Source organism: Sorex fumeus, unplaced genomic scaffold (assembly GCF_029834395.1).
Source record: "Sorex fumeus unplaced genomic scaffold, SorFum_2.1 ptg000007l, whole genome shotgun sequence".
NCBI lineage: Eukaryota > Metazoa > Chordata > Mammalia > Eulipotyphla > Soricidae > Sorex > Sorex fumeus.
This window is the reverse complement of record NW_026606064.1, coordinates 10683181-10702151: the sequence shown is the minus strand read 5'-3', so window position 1 is coordinate 10702151 and position 18971 is coordinate 10683181. Positions and strand designations below refer to the sequence as shown.

Here is an 18971-nt window from a genome sequence, read left to right as displayed (position 1 = left end):
AGGAAAGCTGCCAATCACGGGCCAGCTCTAACTCAGCCCCCAGGAAAACTGCCAATCACGGGACGGCTCCAACCCAGGAAGGCTGCCAATCACGGGCCAGCTCCCACCCAGACCCCGTGAAAGCTGCCAATCAGGGGCCAGCTCCAACCCAGCCCCCAGGAAAACGGCCAATCAGGGGTCAGCTCTAACCCAGCCTCCAGGAAAGCTGCCAATCACCGGTCAGCTCTTAACTCAGCCTCCAGGAAAACTGCCAATCACGGGCCAGCTCCAACCCAGCCCCCAGGAAGGCTGCCAATCATGGGCCTCTCCAACCCAGCCCAGGCTGGACTGCAGAGAAGGGAATGGGGGTGTATCTAAGGGACCCCCATCTCGGGAGAAGGCCCACGGAGACTAGCAGGGGCGGAGGGTCAAGTTGTCAGGGTTTCCAGCACAGACAAAAGCCAAGGTCAGCAGCTCGGCATGAGGCGGGCTGGGGTGGAGACGCAGGGGGAGGCAGTCTCGCCTCTGGGGAGAGGGGGGTCCTCTCGGCCCGCTGCAGTGTGTCCAAGACACCCCACAAAAGGCAGCTTCACAGCCGACAGCCTGGGGTGAAGAATGGAGGGTGGAGGTCCCCACCTGCCCCCACCCCCACCAGCTCTCCAATCTGAAACCCAGGAGGTGGGGGCATGGGGAGTGCCTGGTGGGGAGCCCCCCCACTCAGGGGTGCGACCCCTCCTGCCTTCCAGGAACCAAAGGGAAAGCGAGGCTCAGGCCGGGCCTCTAGACTTTCTTGGGCTTCCGGCCCACTTGGTAGTAGTAGTACACGCTGATGGCCACGAAGAGGAGGCGGCTGGCCAGGAGCAGCAGGACGCCCAGGGACACCAGGCCCGTCTCGGCCAGCGTGGCGGTGACCACTGTGGGAGAGGCGGGGGGGGGGGGGGGCTGCGGTCAGAGGAACACCAACACCTCCCAAATCTCCGTGTGGACAGGACCAGGGGGCTGGGTTGGGAAGGACAGGACTGGCCATCGGGAGGCTGCATGATTCAGGGGACATGCATGAGTGATTGTGTATGAACATGCGTGCCTACATAGGACGTGCATGCGTGGGAGGCTGTGTGTGTGCGGACATGCGTGTGTGCATGGGGATGTGCATGCGTGAGGAGGCTGCATGCTTGTGTGCAGAATGTGGGCTTACATGGGACGTGCGTGCATGGGGAGGTTGCATGTATGTGTGTGTGGACATGCATGCATGCCTGGGAACATGAGTGCATGGGGAAGCTGTGTGCGTGTTTGCTGAATGCGTAAGTGCATGGGACATGTATGCATGGGAGGTGGTGTGCATGTTTGCTGAATGTGTGCATATATGGGACACACATGCATGGGGAGGCTGTGTGTGTGTTTGCTGAATGCGTGCGTACATGGGACATGCATGCATGGGGAGACTGTGCGTGTTTGCTCAATGCATGCGTACATGGGACATGGATGCATGGGGAGGCTGTGTGCGTGTTTGCTAAATGCATGCGTACATGGGACATGCATGCATGGGGAGGCTGTGTGCATGTTTGCTAAACGCGTGCGTACATGGGACATGTGTGTGTGGGAGCCTGTGTGCGTGTCTGCTGAATGCACGCGTACATGAGGCATGCATGTGTGGGGAGGGACAAACCGGCTTGCATGAGAACTGTGCGTGCGTATGTAGGGACGCGCATGCGTGTGGAGGCTGGTGCGTGCAGGGAGACACAGGCGTGGTGAGGTGTGAGCACACGGTGTAGCACACACAGCAGGCCCCAGCTCCCGAGTGCCACCCCCGACAGACCTCCCTCCCACCCAGCCTCCCGTGCCCGGCTTGCACCCCAGCACGCACCCAAGAACTGGACGGTGAAGTAGCAGGCTTCCGTGAGCAGACTCCAGCGGATGATCACCTTCTCGGCCGTGTAGAGCGCGTTCCACATGATCAGGGAGATGCCTAGAGCGGGGAGAGGGGACAGGGCAGCTGGGCAAACCCCCCGCTCCCCAGGGCGCTTGGCAGAGAGGCCTGGACTGGCCTGATCCTGGACCGACCCCGGACTCAGCCACCCTTGAGTCTCTGTCCCCTCTCCCTCAGGACCCAGTCCTCTCTCTTGGAACTTTCCAGAACTGATCTCGCCACCAGCAGTCTCGGTCAGGCTCTGGCATTTGGCGGCATGGATGAGTCCGTGGGCAAACTGTTTCCTGTCCCAAGCAGACTCCCGGGGATAAGAGCTGGAGCCAGGAGGAAACCCCCACAAAATTCAGAGGTGGGCCAGCGGGGCGCCGGCCATCTGGTCTGAGTGGGAGAAACACCAGCTCGCCTCTCTGGTCCCCTGCTTCCTCAGGGCGGCTGGCCCTGGGGGCCAGAGGGGCCCTTCTTCATGTCCACAGCCCTAACACCCACCCAAATGCTGCATCAACCCACCTGTGTCCACCAACACCATCCTCCCCCTCTCTCCCACAGACAGTGTGCAGTGGGAGAATGGGGACACAGTGACCAGAGGCCTCTGGGCTGGCAGCTGGGCATCGGGGCCGTGGCCAAGGTGGGGTGTGGAGGTGGTCTGGGAAGAGGGGCACCCCATAGAGAACCCCGAGTGCTGGGGGGGCGCTTGAGCTTGGGACTGCAGCATCAGGAGCCCCGGGGTGCTGGGGCAAGATGGAGGGTCCCCCAGGAGCTAGTTCTCAAAGCAGGGCTAACGGTCCCCACCAGGCACTGATGCCTGTCCACGTCAGAGCCAACAGAAGTGGTTCTACTGAAAAACTCAGGAGTGGGACACGCACACACACGACACTGTCGGTGTAGACACCCCCTTTAGGGCAGGAAGTCCTGAATGACGCAGCTGAATCTCATTCATCTCTGTGAACCCCAATAACCGGGTTGGTCCCAGGTGACACAGACGAGCTCCCCCACTTGGTGCATCCCACTAATGACCACCAGATGGCAGCACACACACAGTTAGCAGCGTGGGCTCAGTCTGGGAAAAGGTGATAGGGGGGTGCAAGGAGGAAGCCCCTGATGACCGCCCCCACCCCCAGCTGCCCAGCTGCCGCCTGGACACTCACTGAGGAGGGCGCCTCCATAGAGGCGGATGGGTGTCTTGCTGGTCACCTGGACTCCATCGAAGACAGCATCGTAGAGCTGATCAGGGACAGCGAGAGCCTGTGGGCCAGGGGGAGGCTTCAGAAGGAGAGTCCGGGTCCTTCCTGCCCCCAAGAGCACGGCTGGGCACCCGAAGACTCACCCTCCCCATCCATGCCAGGACATAAGTTTTGCGGGTTTTCAGGAGCAAGGAGTGGGGATCAGGGGCCAGAGCTACACAGGGATTGGGGTGCAGCCACGGGGCAAAAAGGGGTACCCCCGATCCCACCCACCCACCCCAGAGAAGCAGACCCAGGGCTGGGGTTCTGGGGTGCAGAGCTCACCATGATGGCGATGCCAGAGAAGAGCACAGCAGACACGAACTGCCAGACCCTGGGAGACCAAGGTGGGGGGGGGGGGGTGGCGGGGGGAGGTTAGGCCAGAACCCTCACTGCATCCCCCACCCCACCCTAGGTCCCAGGCGGGACCCTCTCCTACCCAGCCCGGATGTCCAGGGTCGGGTTGGGTTGGCTGGCTGGGGGGCAGGGACACTGCTCTTCCCCAAAATACTGACCCCTCCCCCATCCCACACACATACAATCACTGACACACACCCCCACACACACCATCACTCATACACACCATCGCTCATACACACACACACACACACACACACACACCCCATCACTGACACACACAGGTAAGCACTCACCTGAGCCCTAAAGGCTCCCGAACAGCAAACTTGATTTCGTTGCCCAAGACCTGGCTGATCTGCGCAGACAGAGGGGAGAGGGCCGTTCTCAGCAGTCCCCCCCGCCCCACACACACACACACACTCCCAGGGACCCCCCTGCCCCACATTGCTGAATCCTAGTCACCAAGGCTGGGACAGTTTCAGCCCCCCGGGGGTGCCGGGCTCAGGGGTGGCTGCAGATTCCTTGCCTGGGAGGCGCCACCCTCCCCCCCACCCTCCCCCAGGGCGAGCTGGCGGACTAAATCAGGCTCCTAAAGCGGCAGTGATTGCAGTATTGGGCACATAATAAGCGCTCAATTAATTCTAATGAGCCGCGTTCACTTTTGTTATTATTCCCCTGCTGTCTCCACCGAGACTCTGGGGGGTGGGGTGGGGGGTGACGGAAATAAACGCGATTTGCTGGGGCGCCCCCCCCCCCCCCACTCCCAGCAGCGGAGGCTCACCCGCCCAGGACAGCCCCTCCCAGCCGCGCCCCGCCCCCCACCTTGGAGCGGTGCACCTCCCCGTCGTCGTCCTCCCCGCCCACGCCCAGGATCTTGCGGGTCTTCAGGCGGCTCACTAGGTCCGTCTGGCTGTGCTTCTTCATGAGAGGGGGCGGCTGCTTGGCTGCCATCGTGGAAACCCGGAGCCCAGGCTCTGCAGGGGTGGGGAGGGGAGAGGGAGCCCTCAGGCCTGGAGGGACCCCACAGCCTCCAGGGCTAGGGGGCGGGAGGGGCAGCCCCGCAGGCTGGGGATGATGCGAGGGTGGGTGCTTCCCTGCCTAGCGAGCCTCAGCTTCCTCATCTGCAAAATGGGTTGGCAGAGCACCCCCCGAAGGCCCTGCCAGTCCACCCGTCTGGCTTGAGTGGACATGGCACCCGCTGGTGACCAGGCCGGGGAGGGGGGTCCCTGAGGAGCGAGAGTGGGGCTAGGCTGGCCAAGGGTTTATGGAGGGACCAGGTCCAAGCCCAAGCCTGGGGAAGAACTGACTTCTGCGGCCCGGGTCTGGCCCCTACTGCCTGAACATGACCAGACACACCCCCCACACACAGCAACCCCCTGCCCCAACCTTCCCCAAACCCACCAGGGCCCGAGAGCCCGGGTGGCCTGGGGACAGGGGCACCGAACCCCCCCTCCCAGGAGTGTGGCCCCTCCCTGCCCTCACACCCACGGCCTCTCCCCCACCCCATGTCTGCCCGCCATCGCCAACCCAACAACACCTGGGCAGGGGCTGGGCACTGCGCTGGTGACGGGAAGCAGAGATGAGCCGCACCTGGCCGCACCGTCGGTCAGCAGGTCACCTGTGGGCAGACAGAAACAGCCTGCTGAAGCTTCTGTGGAAGCTTCTGGAAGCTGGCCTGGGGGCTCCTGCAACTGCAACACAGCGGGCATGATGGATCCTCACTCTACGGATGAGGGCACAAGCACACACTCATACAGATGCACACTCATACACACTCATTCACACACACTCATACACGTGCACACACTCATACACACTCATATACACACACTCATACACTCATACACAGATGCACACTCACACGCACACACTCACACACACATACACATCCATAAATACACATGCACACACTTATTCACAGTCACACACACCCAGACACATGCACACACTCATATACACACATACACCCACACATACACTCACACACACCCAGACACCCATAAACATGCACACTCACACACCCATACACATGCACACACTCATTCACACACACCCAGACACATGCACACACTCATACACACACATACACCCACACATACACTCACACACACCCAGACACCCATAAACATGCACACTCACACACCCATACACATGCACACACTCATACACACACACGTACACAGATGCACACTCACACGCACACACTCATACACACATACACATCCATAAATACACATGCACACACTTATTCACACTCACACACACCCAGACACATGCACACACTCATATACACACATACACCCACACATACACTCACACACACCCAGACACCCATAAACATGCACACTCACACACCCATACACATGCACACACACACACGCGTACACAGATGCACACTCACACGCACACACTCATACACACATACACATCCATAAATACACATGCACACACTTATTCACACTCACACACACCCAGACACATGCACACACTCATATACACACATACACCCACACACACCCAGACACCCATAAACATGCACACTCACACACCCATACACATGCACACACTCATACACACACGCATACACAGATGCACACTCACACGCACACACTCATACACACACATACACATCCATAGACACACATGCACACACTCATACACACCCTCATACAGATGCACACTCATACACATTCACACACCCATACACATGCGCACACACTCGTATACACATACACACTCATACACACATACAGATGCACTCACACGTACACACTCATACACACTCACACACTTACGCATACTCAAACACACACCCATATACATGCACCCATACACACACACTCATACTCTCATACACATGCACACTCATACACACACCCATACATACACGCACACACTCATACACACATGCACTCATACACACGCACACACTCATACACATACACGCTCACACATACATACACATGCACACACTCATACATACACGCACATTCATACACACATGCACACTCATACATGCTCGCACACATACACGCATGCACGTACTCAACACATGTACACACTCATTCACTCATATACATTCACTCACACATTCACACGTTCACTCACACACACACGAACACACACACATACATACACCCCTGGACATGGGAATGCAGGAGGAAGCAGGGGACATGGGAATGCAGGAGGAAGCAGGGGACATGGGAATGCAGGAGGAAGCACCGCGGGAGTGTCCCCGTACCCCGCCCAGTCACTGCGCACGAACCCAGGCAGAGGCGCTCATCTGGGGCCCTTCAAGATGCCAGGCAGGCCTGAGAGCCCAGTGCATCCCTTTCCCCCCAACCTCCCCTATTCTTAACCACCGTATCCCCAAATCGAGCCTCTTCTGCTTGGCTTGATGAGGTCTGCCCACCCCAGACCATCTCTGCTGGCCCCTCTGTAGGGACAGCCACTGTCCCCGGTTTCACCGGGTCCGGACAGCCTCAGAGCAGAGGCCGTTTGAGACCAGCCCTTTCCTGCGAGTCCCGGGGTATCCAGACCCCCGAGGCTGCAGTGGGCTCATGTTCACAAGCCCGGCAGCCACATCCCCCATCCCTGGGGCTTCTGCCCAGGCCCCAGGCTGAACCTCCACACCTGGGGAAGCCCAGGGGTCCTCCAAGCAGGGGTCTGGAAGTGGGGGAGTTTCCGGCCAAGGGCGCCCACTGCAGGAAAGCAGAGAGCAGCGTGTCCATTCCCGTGCTGGCAGGCATGCAGCAACGGACACTCAGCGCCCTGCGCCCACCTCCCTGCCTACGGGCGCATTCCCAGGGCAGCACCCATACTAAGTCCAGAGATGGACAAGGCCGAGACTAGGTCTGACGGCCCCAAGCCAGCTGTGGACGGGGTGCAGAGTTGCGGGGTGCTGGGGAGTTGGCGGAGACTCTCAGCCCACACTCAGGGAATGCAAGGCCATGTTTCACGGAAGCACCCGGAGTGGCCTGGAGGGACCAGATCTGAGGGGTGGGGGGGAGTGTGCTGTGGGGAGGGGAGTATGGCCTGGGGGGAGGGACAGAACTCAAGGCTCAGAGGCGCTGGGACGAGGGTCCCTGAGATCAAGGCTAGACCCTGGGAGCAGAAGGCTGGGGGGGGGGTGTCCTGCTGGCCGAGGGCAGGCTCTGTGTGTGTGTGTGGGGGGGTCCCATTGACCTTGAGAGCAGTGTCTACTAGTGACCCCACTGTCAGGTGGAGCCCAGGACCTGGTGTCCCCCGGGTGTCCCCAACAGTCTTGACAGCAGAGGGCATTGGGGTTGGGAAGGGTTTCCGGCCAGTGGCCGCTCTGAGCTGGGGGTCCTGAGAGCCTAGACCTCAGGCCATGGGATGGGGTTGGAGGCTCTGCCCCGTGCAGGGAGCCCGGTCAGACCTCTCAGCCCGGCCTGCACCCACAGTCTGGGCCTCACGGGTGCCCAGAGGCCAGAGAAAAGGGTCACATTGGGGGTGCTGGTGTTAGGAAGGGCGAGTTACACGGAGCCACCGGGCAGCCTGGGACTCGGCCCTCAGGGCCCACCCTGTGCATGTGCTCCCCGCACTCAGCCTCCAGCCCGCAGCGGGCACCGAGGAGTCAGGGAGGGCCCAGGACGGCGCCTGGCCGGTGCCCAGGGGCAGTGGCGCAGGACAGCCCTGTACACAGCACAGCTGCAATCTGGATTTCAGGCAGGTCCCGAGGGACCCCTCCCACCCCCACCCCTCGGGTTCCCGGGGAGCCTCCATGGAAATGAAGGACCCACGAGCTGCCCCCACAGGGAGACGACGGTGCCTCTGGCAGGGGAGGAGGCCCCGAGCCCAGCTCCCCGCCCCACCCCGCTGCTGATTGTGGGAGGTCGGTCACGGCTGCTCTCCTCCCACCCGCCACAGTGGGGACTTGGGGGCCTCTTGGTCTTCCAGGAACTGTCCCAGTGGCATCCCCGGGTTGGAAGTGAGGTGTGGGACTCCCTGCCAGGATGGCTGGAGGAACATTCTCCCATTTCACGGATGAGGAAACAAAGGCCACGGAGGCAGAACAGAAAGACAAATCGAATTAGAACCACACAGTTCTAACTCGGGATTAAAGCCTGACGAACATGTTCCAGCCTGTGAAACGGTCTCCGGCCCTGCCTCTCCTCCCCCTGAATGGTTTACTAGAGAAGGGGGTGGGGGTTCGTGTGTGTGTGTGTGTGTGTGTGTGTGTGCGTGCGTGCGTGCGCATGCAAAAGGCTGTTTAAAGCCTGACCCAGCAAGTGTGAACTCCAGACTCTCTCCCGGGGGAGTCCCTGGCCGCTGGCCAGCCTCTGGACCCCTCCCTGGGCTCCGGCCTCCCTTAGGTTAAAGCCCTGAGACTTGGCGGGACCAGGGAAGGGCCGAGGGAGCCCCATTGTTCTGTTATCACGTTGGTACAAAATAGCTGGAAGCCGGTGTTACTGTGTGTGGTGTGGGGGCTGGTTCTGGAGGCAGGGGGCAGGGAGAGACGGACCAGAGAACCCCAGACGTCCAGAGCAGCTAGGAAGAAGGGTGTGTGCCAGAGAGGGCCCGTGGGGTTACTCAGCCCAGGGTTCTCTTCCGGGGCGGCCTCTGGAGCAAGATGAGGTCTGACCCACCCCCCACACACACGCCCCCCCAACCTCTTAGCCCACCTGTCAGGGCCTGCAGGCAGGGTGAGGAGCACCTCAAGCTCCCGGAAGAGGTTTGGGGATGGAACCAAAGGATTCTGCACGTGGACAGGCTGCAGAGGGCATTACTCAGTTAGGGGGAAGCTGAGTGTGGGGGCAAGGGGTACACTGGCTTGGGGAGCTCCCCGGGTCAGCCAGGAGAGGCTGCCAAGTGGGGGCCTCCTTTCAGAGCATCCCTCAAGAGCAAGTGTGATTATCCTAAAGGCCAGGCCGGGCGGGCCGCGCCTGGTCAGCCACAGGGGACAGGGGCAGGGGGCACCATCCACGCCACCCTCAGTGTCTGCATCTGCTGGTAGACGCAGCCCAGCTGCTGCAAAGGGCAGCAAGGACGACAAAGAACAGGACTGGTGGGGTTGTCCAGAGGCGGGAGGCGGTCCCCTCCCCGAAGCTCCGCAGTCCAGAAAAGGGCTTCATCATCCCGTTTCCAAGAACCTGCAGGAACACGGGCAGGCAGCAGAGACTTAGCACGCAGGCTGGAAACAGCCAAGTGAGCACTGAGTCACAGGCTGAGAGGGAGAGGGGAGGTCACGGCCCCGGTTGACATCTGGGCCGAGCCCGGCTCCCACGGGGGCACTTGGATCCTCTTCGGGAAACAAGCCGGAGCTTTGGGCTGGGGCCCCACTGGGCTGCCCGGGGATGTTTGGGATTTGGCTTCCAGCCCTGCCACACTCTAGCGACCCGGCAGGGTGGACGGTGCCCTCTCAGCACCAGGGGTCCCAGCCCCAGCCCCTCTTGCCTTGCTGCCACTTGTTCACTGTCATCTGAAGGTGTCAACTTCCAGAAAAAGCCCAGGAGAGAAGGGACTCTTGGTTACAAATAGCCCCAAGTTTCGAAGACAAAACAAAAACACAGCAGCGAGAGAGAGAGGGAGGGAAAGGAGGGAGAGAGACAGAGAGAGACAGAGACAGAGAGAGACAGAGAGAGACAGAGACAGAGAGACAGACAGGCAGAGACAGAAAGACAAAGAGAGACAGAGACAGAGACACAAACAGAGAGAGGTAAGGAGGGGACACTTACTATGGGGGACACATCTGGGGCTCCGGGATTGGAAGCTGCTTTTGTGTGAAAGGAGGGTCTGGCCCTGAGACGTCACTGCTGGAGGTGGGGGGGGAGGGCGGGAGGGACTATCCCCTACGGTCATTCACAGGTGCATGGAGGGGTCTGTCCTCTCCCCCCTGGAGAGTGGGCCTTCCCCTTGGCCCAGCACCCATGCCACGGTCTTCGGAAGCAGCTGGTGCGTCCTGAGCCCACGGGACCAAAATGGTGGGGAGCACCAGGCCAGGGCTCTTGAAAAAAAAAAAGGCAGCAAACCTTCCCCTGCCCCCCTGTCCTCCCCCACCCCACCCCTGCCAGGAAACTGTGCAGGAAATAGAGCAGGAGAAACTGAAGGGAAAGGGAATTTCCTGGAAGGGGTGCCCTCGGGATGATGTGCCTCCCCCGACTCCCCGGGAGGCAGGCAGCGGGGCTGGGTACCTTTCCCAGCTAGGGTCCAGGGCTGAGGAGCTCGTCCAGGTCCGTCGCTCTGGCCCCATGGCTGAGGTGGCTGTCCCCCTCAGCACCACGGCTTCTCTGAGCCTCGGTTTCCTCATCTGCTAAATGGGGGTGTGGCTCCCCTCTGCCCCACGAAAGCCAAGACAGCACCTCGGACCACACCTGGTTGGTACCGAACATGCCAGCTGCAGGTGGTGGTTGTTTCCAAGCTAAGAAATGCAATGCCTTTGCCTCAGTTTCCCTCGGACCACACCGGCTTCAGCAAGCGTCCCTTCCAGGGGGACTTCATGTGGGTACACAAGGTCCCCTATGGAACGGGAGGAGAGGTCCGTTCTGGTGAGCTTGCAGGACACGGGAAGGCCGTGTGGTGGGATGAGAGGAGTAGCAACATTAAAATGGGGACATTAAAATGGGGGGGGCACCCACCGTGACCTGGGCACACCCAGGGCTGGGGATGAATGAACGGGTTAGAGTGAGGAGAAAGAATGAATGGGCCCCATCAGAGCAGCAGCTGGCGTGCCCAGAGGCATATCCTCAGGACTGCGTATCTTCCCTCTGCCTCTGAGCCTGACCCCTCACTCCTCCCAGGAGCACCGTGGGCAAGCCAGCCCTTCCTCCTCTCCTGCGGGAAGTCCTGGCAGACCACAGCACCCCAAGCGCTGAGCTGCCCCTCCGGTTCCCCCCCACGCCCTCCCTGCGTCTGTTTCTGTGTCTGGGCCACACCTGGCGGCACTCAGGGCTGACTCTTGGCGCTGTGCCCAGGGATCACTCCCGGCAGGCTCTGGGGATCCGTAAGGCAGATGATGGGGATAGGATCCCTGTCGGCCATGTATAAGGCAAGCTCCGTAGTGGCTGGACGATCCCTCCAGACCCCCCAGGACTCCCCCCTAGCTAGCTGTTTCGGGAGACCCGTCATTTGCCCCCTGTAAGCATCAGTCTTGTGTCTGGGGACAAGAGTCTTCACCGTATCACGGCAGTCCCCAGCGCTGGCACCGGACCTCTAACAAACACCCTGCTTTGGGCACAGAGCTGCCAAACATTTTGGTGAATAAGAGAAAGGAGAAAACAGTCCGGAGCTGCAGGAATGTGGGGGTCAGTGTTTATTCCGCTCCTTCTTCCGCCGGCATCCTTCACACACGCGCGCACTCCAGGGAGAGAGAGATGCTTTCCTAAGGTGCAGGGGCCAGGAGGCGGCTGGGTGCTGGGGGACAAGGCTGACTGAAGGCCTGAGCTGGGGCACTCACCGGCCCTGCCAGCCTGCCCACCCGGTGAAGGGCCATGGACACAGGCCTCAAATTTGGAAGAGCTGCTTCCTTGGATGGAGAAGCCAGCCCAAATCCAATCAGCTTCCGGACGGGCCTCGGGGACCCAAGGGTCCCTTTGACAAAGGGGATGGCGGGGAGGCCTAGGGAATCCAATCTTGCTTCCCTAGCAAGCCAACTGGAAAAAGATCTTTCCTTCCTTGGAGTGTGCTGAGCTCCCGCTAGGGAACGCGCCGTCCCCGCTCCAAACTTCAACAACAAAACCCGCACCCTTACCCCGCCGCGTCCCGTGGAATCTGCGGGCTGCGGGAAGAGAGAGGACCCGCGCCTGGGCTTCCTCCTATCCCGGCGCCCGAGTGCAGAATCTCCGCAGACGGGGGGGGTGAGTCTCCCCCGGGGTCCCGGGCGCCACCAGGAAAACTTTGTCGGAAAAAAAAAAAAAAAGAAAAGAAAAAGAAATGAAGCAGGAAGCGCCGAGAGGCGGGGACCGACGGGGACGCGAGCGCGAACCGTGACCGAGCGCGCGGCGCTGGGGGGGGTGGGGGGGTGGGGGGTGGGGGATCTCGGCCTCCGCCCCAGACCCTGCCCCGCCCCCAAACTCCCGCCGAGCCACCAACTCGCCGCGCCCCACCCCGCCGCCCCCGGACAGCTACTCGGCGCTCCGTGGGGGCGGGCGGGGGTGGAGCGAGCAGACGCGGGGCCAGTGCCCAGCCCTGGGCGTCCTCCCGCGGACCCCAACAGCCCGGGGCGCCCACTGCGCTCCCCGCCCAGTCCCCGGCCCGCCACCGCCGCCCCCATCCTGCGAAGCGCGCGACTTAGCGCGGAGTGGGGGGCGTCCGTCTGCACCTGTCCCTCGCGTTTCCCACAGCTGGGGCTCAGGCAGCGGCCTCCCGTTCTGCCTGCCCTCCCCCCACTCCTCCAATCGAGATCCGAGGGTCTCCCCCTGTGTCTCTCACACACACACACGCACACACACACACACACACACACACACACCGACCCCCGGCCCAGGCTCGCGTCTCTCCCGCCAGTGCGCCCCTTACCTCCCCGCTCCAGCACCCCACTTTCCGAGCATTGGAGGGTCTTTGAAGAGGAGTCCAGGCTCTCCTGGTCCCCGGGGAAGGGAGGGGAGGGGATGTCCTGCGGCCCAGGCCCTCCACCCCGACGGTCACCCCCATCCCCCAGACTACTGGACCGCGGCAACTCGGCCACCACCACGGCCCCGCGACTCCGCGGGGGGCGCAGAGGGAAGAAGCGCCGCGCGCTGGAGGGGGGCTCGCAAGTTTGCGCGGCGACTCGGGGGACCCGGGAACAATGGAAGGGGGCGTGGGCAGGCAGGGCTGGAGCGGGGAGGGGGGGGGGGCCGAGCGCGGGCCCCTGAGTCGGAGCCGGGGAGAAACTGCTGGGCCAGCAGCTCCGGCTCGCTCTGGTTCCGAAAGCCCGGGGAGGCGGCGGAGGCGGCAGGGCCCAGGGCGAAATAAACAGTCCCAAGTGGGGAAGCCCCGGCGCGGCGGAGGGGGTCTGGGCAGAGAGGGAAACCGAGGCACGGGAGCCAGGAGAAAGAAAGGAGGCTGCGGGATGGACGCTTTTAGGAAGAGGGGAGCCGGGGAGGGGACAGGCACCCACCCCCGCGCCTCAGGCTCCCGGCTCGCGCGCACGGCGCGGGGGTCCCCGTTGGCCCCGGCGGCCCGGGCGGTCTGGGCGGTCCCCCCAACACACAGCCGCGCTGCGTGCGCAGCCCCGGGCCGGCGGCGGGAAGCGACGCGGAAAGGAGGCTGGGAAAGCAAACTTACGTTCCTAGCGCCGGCGGGCGCGCAGCTGGCGTGCCGGGGACCCTCCCATGGTGCGGCCCGCGCCGGGCTGGACTGCGCGCGGCTCGGGTGCGCGGCCGGGCTGAGCCGACTCGGGCGGCCCGCGCTGGTCCCTCCTCTCCGAGCCGCGCACAAGCCAATGGCGCGCCGTCCCCTCCCACGCGCCCGGCTGCCTCGCCCCCGAGGGTGGCCGCGGGGCGGGCTGGCCTCCCCGGCTCCCGACTTCGCCGGCCGGCCGGGGGCGCGCTCACGCCCCGGGAGAAGGCCCCCGGGCCATCAGAGGCTAGAAGACTTGGCTGGCAAGTTCCACGGAGTCTCCACCCCATCCCCCATCTCCCAACCCCTGTAGGTGGGCCAGGCACCCTTTCTTCAATCTGCCTGCGCATCCCTGGGGGAACCAGGCCAGTGTCTGCAATGCAAAGGACTCCTTTTTGGCCGGCCACCCCGACAGGGAGGGACAACACAGTCCAGGCGGGTCCCACCATCTGCTGCGTGCCGCTGGCCACCCCCACCTCCCCACCCCGCCCCGCGCGCGCCCCAGGAGTTACGAGCGCTAACTCATTTGCTTCTCACAACAACCTCTGAGGTCGGCGTGATGAATCCCATTTTCCCTGGTGACAGCCGTCAATGACTGACTGATCCTGGCTTCCAGCCGAGGCCGCCCTTCTCTTCCCTCCCCCCCCCCCCCACCCCCCTACACACACACTCAGTGCAACAGTTGCCAAATAACGTGACACACTTCGCTTCTTGGTCCTCCGCCCTCAAATCCAGCCCTGGCGATGCCTCTGAAAGGCGCTGTCTGCAGGGGGGCTCTCTGAGATCTTTTATCTGCACATCTGGTGGGGTAAGGGGGCAAGGAGAGGCTCTAGGGGTCCTCCAGGAAACTCTAGCGAAAAGGAGCAGAAGTTTTGCAAGAAACACCCCCTTCCCCCATTCTGGACGCAAATCAGCCCACTGCTTCTGCACCGGCCTGACAAAAAAAAAAGCTCCTGCATCCTTTCCTCTGTTGGGGGCGGCCGGGGTGGTGACATGCTCCAGTTCACAAGATAAATAGGGTGGAGAGGTGAGCGGTGGCACTGCCTGTGGGCATGTTGACTTGGAGGCTGCACCAGCTCCTTCCTTCCGTGGTTTCTGCCAGCTCAGGCTCCGCCCTAGCCTGGCTGGGCCTTAAGGTGATGTAGCCTCCAGCAGCTGAATCACCTCTAGGCACGTGGGTTTCCTGGTCCACAGAGTGCGGACAAATAAAGGAGGAGAGGTGGCTGTGGAGGGCCAGAGCTAGGCAGGGGAGGGGCTAGCCAAGCCCAGTGTGTGTACCCAGAGGCAGACTGGCACTGCTCTCTCCAGAGCTGGGGCCCAGCTGGAGACATTGAGCCCTCTACCTGAAGCCCACGAGGACCCGCAGGGATGATCAGAGAACAATTGTGACCCACAGGTAGTGCTGTGCCCTCATCCCTGCTGCCAGCTAGGCCTGATCTGGTAATAGCTAAGGAGGGATGAATGGATAGATAGGTCAGAGGAAGAGAGGAAGGAAGGGAGGGAGGAAGGAAGGAAGGGAGGGAGGGAGGGAGGGAGGGTGGAAGGAAGGAAGGAAGGAAGAGAGGGAGGGAGGGAGGGAGGGAGGGAGGGAGGGAGGGAGGGTGGAAGGAAGGAAGGAAGGAAGGAAGGAAGGAGAGAGGGAGGGAGGGAGGAAGGGAGGGAGGGAGGGAGGGAGGGAGGGAGGGAGGGAGGAAGGAAGGAAAGAGGCAGGAGTAAGGAAGGAAGGGAGGGAGGGAGGAGGGAAGGACAGAGGGAAGGAAGGAGGAAGGAAGGAATGAAGGGAGGGAGGGAGGAAGGAAGGAAGGAAGGAAGGGAGGGAGGGAGGGAGGGAGGGAGGAGGGAAGGACAGAGGGAAGGAAGGAGGAAGGAAGGAATGAAGGGAGGGAGGGAGGAAGGAAGGAAGGAAGGAAGGAAGGGAGGGAGGGAGGGAGGAGGGAGGGAGGAAGGAGAGATGAGAAGGAAAGGGAGAGAGGGAAGGGGAAGGAAGAAATAGAGGGAAGGAAGGAGGGAAGGAAGGAGGGAGGGAGGGAGGGAGGGGGGAGGGTGGGGGAAGGGAAAAAGGAAGCAAGGGAGAGAGGAAAGAATGGAGGAAGGAAGGAAGAAAGGAAAGGAGGAAGGCCAGATGAATGGGTATATATATGAATGGAAAGAAGGAAGGAAGGAAATGTGAACGGATGGATGGTAGATGGGTGGGTGGGTAGATGGATGGATGTATGTTTGGATGAGAGAATGGTTGGATGTATGGATGGATGAATGGAGGGATGGATGGGTAGGTAGATGGATGGGTAGATGGGTGGGCGGGTGGATGGATGGATGGATGGACGGATGGATGAGTGGGTGGGTAGATGGATGGGTAGATGAATGGGTGGATGGGATTAATATCAGAATCATGCTGACGGTTGCAGCCTCCTAGATTCGCCTGACTTGGGGTTCCATCATAGTCCTTGTAGCAACTCGGTGTCTGCCCTCGCTGCCCAGACCAAGTTGGCTCCCTCTGGGTAATAAGCCCACATATCACTGTTGCACCGTTCTCCCAGCCTGCAGAGTTACAGGGCTCTGGGGACGGGGACCAGCCTCCTTAGTGTGCGGTGTCACCCCACCAGCAACTTGGAGATTCTTCTATGCTTCCTGGGGTGTTGATTCAGTTGTGCCCCAGAGCCTTTGTTTACTTACTTTAGGCCACGCCCAGCAGTGCTCAGGGCTTTCTCCTGGCACTGTGCTCGGTGCTGGCAGTGCTAGAGGGACCCACAGATGTAGTCCAAGGATCAAACTGCATGCAAGGCAAACCTCTTAACCCCTATTTTATCTCTCCAGCCCATGATGCGCCCAAGAGCCTTACATCAATAGGAAGGACTTTGTAAAACAGTCACTCCAAGATCTCCATGGGTCATGGAAGGCATTGAAGTGAGCCAGGAGTGGTGATAGAAGGGGGCATGGCAGGTAGTGAGCTCCCTGTCACCAAGAGCATGCAAGTAGAATGCAGGGAAGTATGGTTGAGGAACACTGGCTGAAGCCTTTGTGCCTTGGGGGGCATTTGATGTGGATAACCTGGGTTTCCTGGGCTTCCCACCTACCCTTAGGACACGGGGAGCCCAGACTCTCACCCTCCTTCCTGAAGGACACCAGCATGGCTGAGCCTTTCCTGTGCACCCAAGTTCAGAGGTCCCCATCCCTGTCCTCACAGTCTCTGGGCTCAGGAGCACATGGGGACAGCAGCAGCGAGACCACTCACAGAAGCAGGCAGCCTGCTTGGTGGCTGAGAGGGGAGAGCCGGCATTCATTCCTGGGTGCTGCTCCCCAAAGTCACACAACAGTGACACGCTTCTTCGCTCCCAAGTTATCCGTTCTCGGAAAGTGGGGCTCGCGGCTGTGGGAACTGTCACTCCTTGGTGTTCCCTCATCTTCGCTGAGGACATTGGAAGGTCCACCTTGCTGGACAGTTGCAAGGGTTAAACCTGGCTAAACCTGGAGGGAGCTGAGGAAGAGAGACATTCACTGAGAAGAGAAGGGGTGGGGGGTAGGACGTGGGGTTCGGGGAAGGACCCCGACTCTGCACGCCCAGATTCACAGAAAGCGGCTCAGGTCTGAGAGCTGTGAGTCAGGTGGGCGAGCAGATGAAAATCAGGCTTGAGGGGCTGGAGCGATAGCACAGTGGGTAGGGCATTTGCCTTGCACGTGGCCAATCCGAGTTCGATCCCCAGCATCCCATAGGGTCCCCCGAGCACCTCCAGGAGTAATTCCTGAGTGCATGGACCAGGAGGAATCCCTGGTGCACCACCGGGTATGATCCAAAAAGCAAAAATATAAAGAAAATCAGGCTTGCAGGGGCCGGAGAAGGCACGGCTGGCTGGAGTGTGGGCTTGTTGGCATCCAGGAACCCCGAGTCCCGTGCCAGGCACTGCATGGCACCCCAGCACTGCCAGGAGCCTAGAACATAACCCTCTAAACACCACCCAGTGGGACCCCAAATCGGAATCCCAAAAACAGGCAGATAAGAAAGGCTTGCAGGGGTGAGGTGGGACTGAGCGTGTACGCTTAGTGTGTGCCAGGGCTGAAGGGCCAAAGCAAAGGTGATGCTGCTGACTCCCACCCCCCACCCCTGTGGGCACATCAGGATCTAATTGCTCAGAGGCCAGCAGGGAGTGCCCCAAGCACCCAGGCCAGCTGCCCGCCGGTGAGGCAGGGCTCTGGGGAGCTCCAGGCGGAGACTGGGTGCAGGGAACACCTGCTAGGAGTCCTCATCACTCCCACACCCCGAGGCTAGTTAACCCCTGCATCCCCTAGTGCTACGCTGCTCCATGCTCTGCACAAAGGAACCCCAGAAGAGGCCCACGGATTCCCCTCTCACTCCACCCCTCCTGGCCCATGCTGACCGTGCCTTCAGGGTAAATGCCGCAGGGCTTATAGTTAGAGTCCTGGCCAGTTCTGAGGTGTGTGTGTGTGTGTGTGTGTGTGTGTGTGTGTATGATGAATATGTGTGTGAGGGTGTGTGTATGTATATGTATGTATAGGTATGTGTATGAGAGTGTGGATGTGTGCATATCTGTGACTGAGTATGTGCATATGTGGATGTGTGTATGCATGTGGATGTGTGCATATGTGTGTATATGTGAGTGTGTATATGTGTGTATATGAGGAGATGTGTATATCTGGTGTATGTGTGTATAGGTATATGTATGCATGTGCATGCGTGTAAATGTGTGCAAGTGTGCTGTATATGTGTATATGCATGTGTCTATATGGGTATATGTGTGTATATGTATATGTGTGTATGTGTGTATAGGTCTATGTGTGTATGCATGTGCATCTGTGTATACGTGTGTAAGTGTGTGCATGTGTGAATATGTATATGTGTATCTGAGTATCTGTGTATATGGTTGTATGAGTGTATATGTGTAAAGGTTTATATGTGTGTGTGTGTGTGTGTGGTGTGTGTGTGTGTGTGTGTGTGTGTCATGTGTGTCCCATTTCCCAGGTGGGCACATGAATCCCAGAAGTACAGGGCCCATGCACGGGGAATTCCTCTTCCCATCTTTACCAGCTCCAAAGCTCATGTTTTTCTGCTGGTGTCTCAAACATGAGTCTCGGAAGCCACTGTGGGTCCTTATGGCCTCTGTCTTCCCATCTGGGGTAATGGGCCAGGAGAGGGTTGAGCGAAAAGCGGGGATCCCCTGAGGGGCGAAGGTGGGGGCCACCAGAAGAACACC

General features: G+C 60.5%; 1 protein-coding gene across 1 annotated transcript; it reads right to left on the bottom strand.

Annotated features, from left to right (window-relative positions):
• Positions 1 to 606: 606 nt before the first annotated feature.
• TP53I11 (tumor protein p53 inducible protein 11) lies at positions 607 to 5029 on the bottom strand. The gene is made up of 7 exons (XM_056138365.1): positions 5021 to 5029; positions 4306 to 4455; positions 3780 to 3838; positions 3412 to 3460; positions 3052 to 3148; positions 1844 to 1945; positions 607 to 893 (listed from the first exon to the last, which is right to left on the bottom strand). The coding sequence occupies exons 2-7, from the start codon at positions 4432 to 4434 to the stop codon at positions 760 to 762; spliced, it is 570 nt and encodes a 189-aa protein (XP_055994340.1). The 5' UTR covers positions 4435 to 4455; positions 5021 to 5029; the 3' UTR covers positions 607 to 759.
• Between the last annotated feature and the right edge of the window lie 13942 nt (positions 5030 to 18971).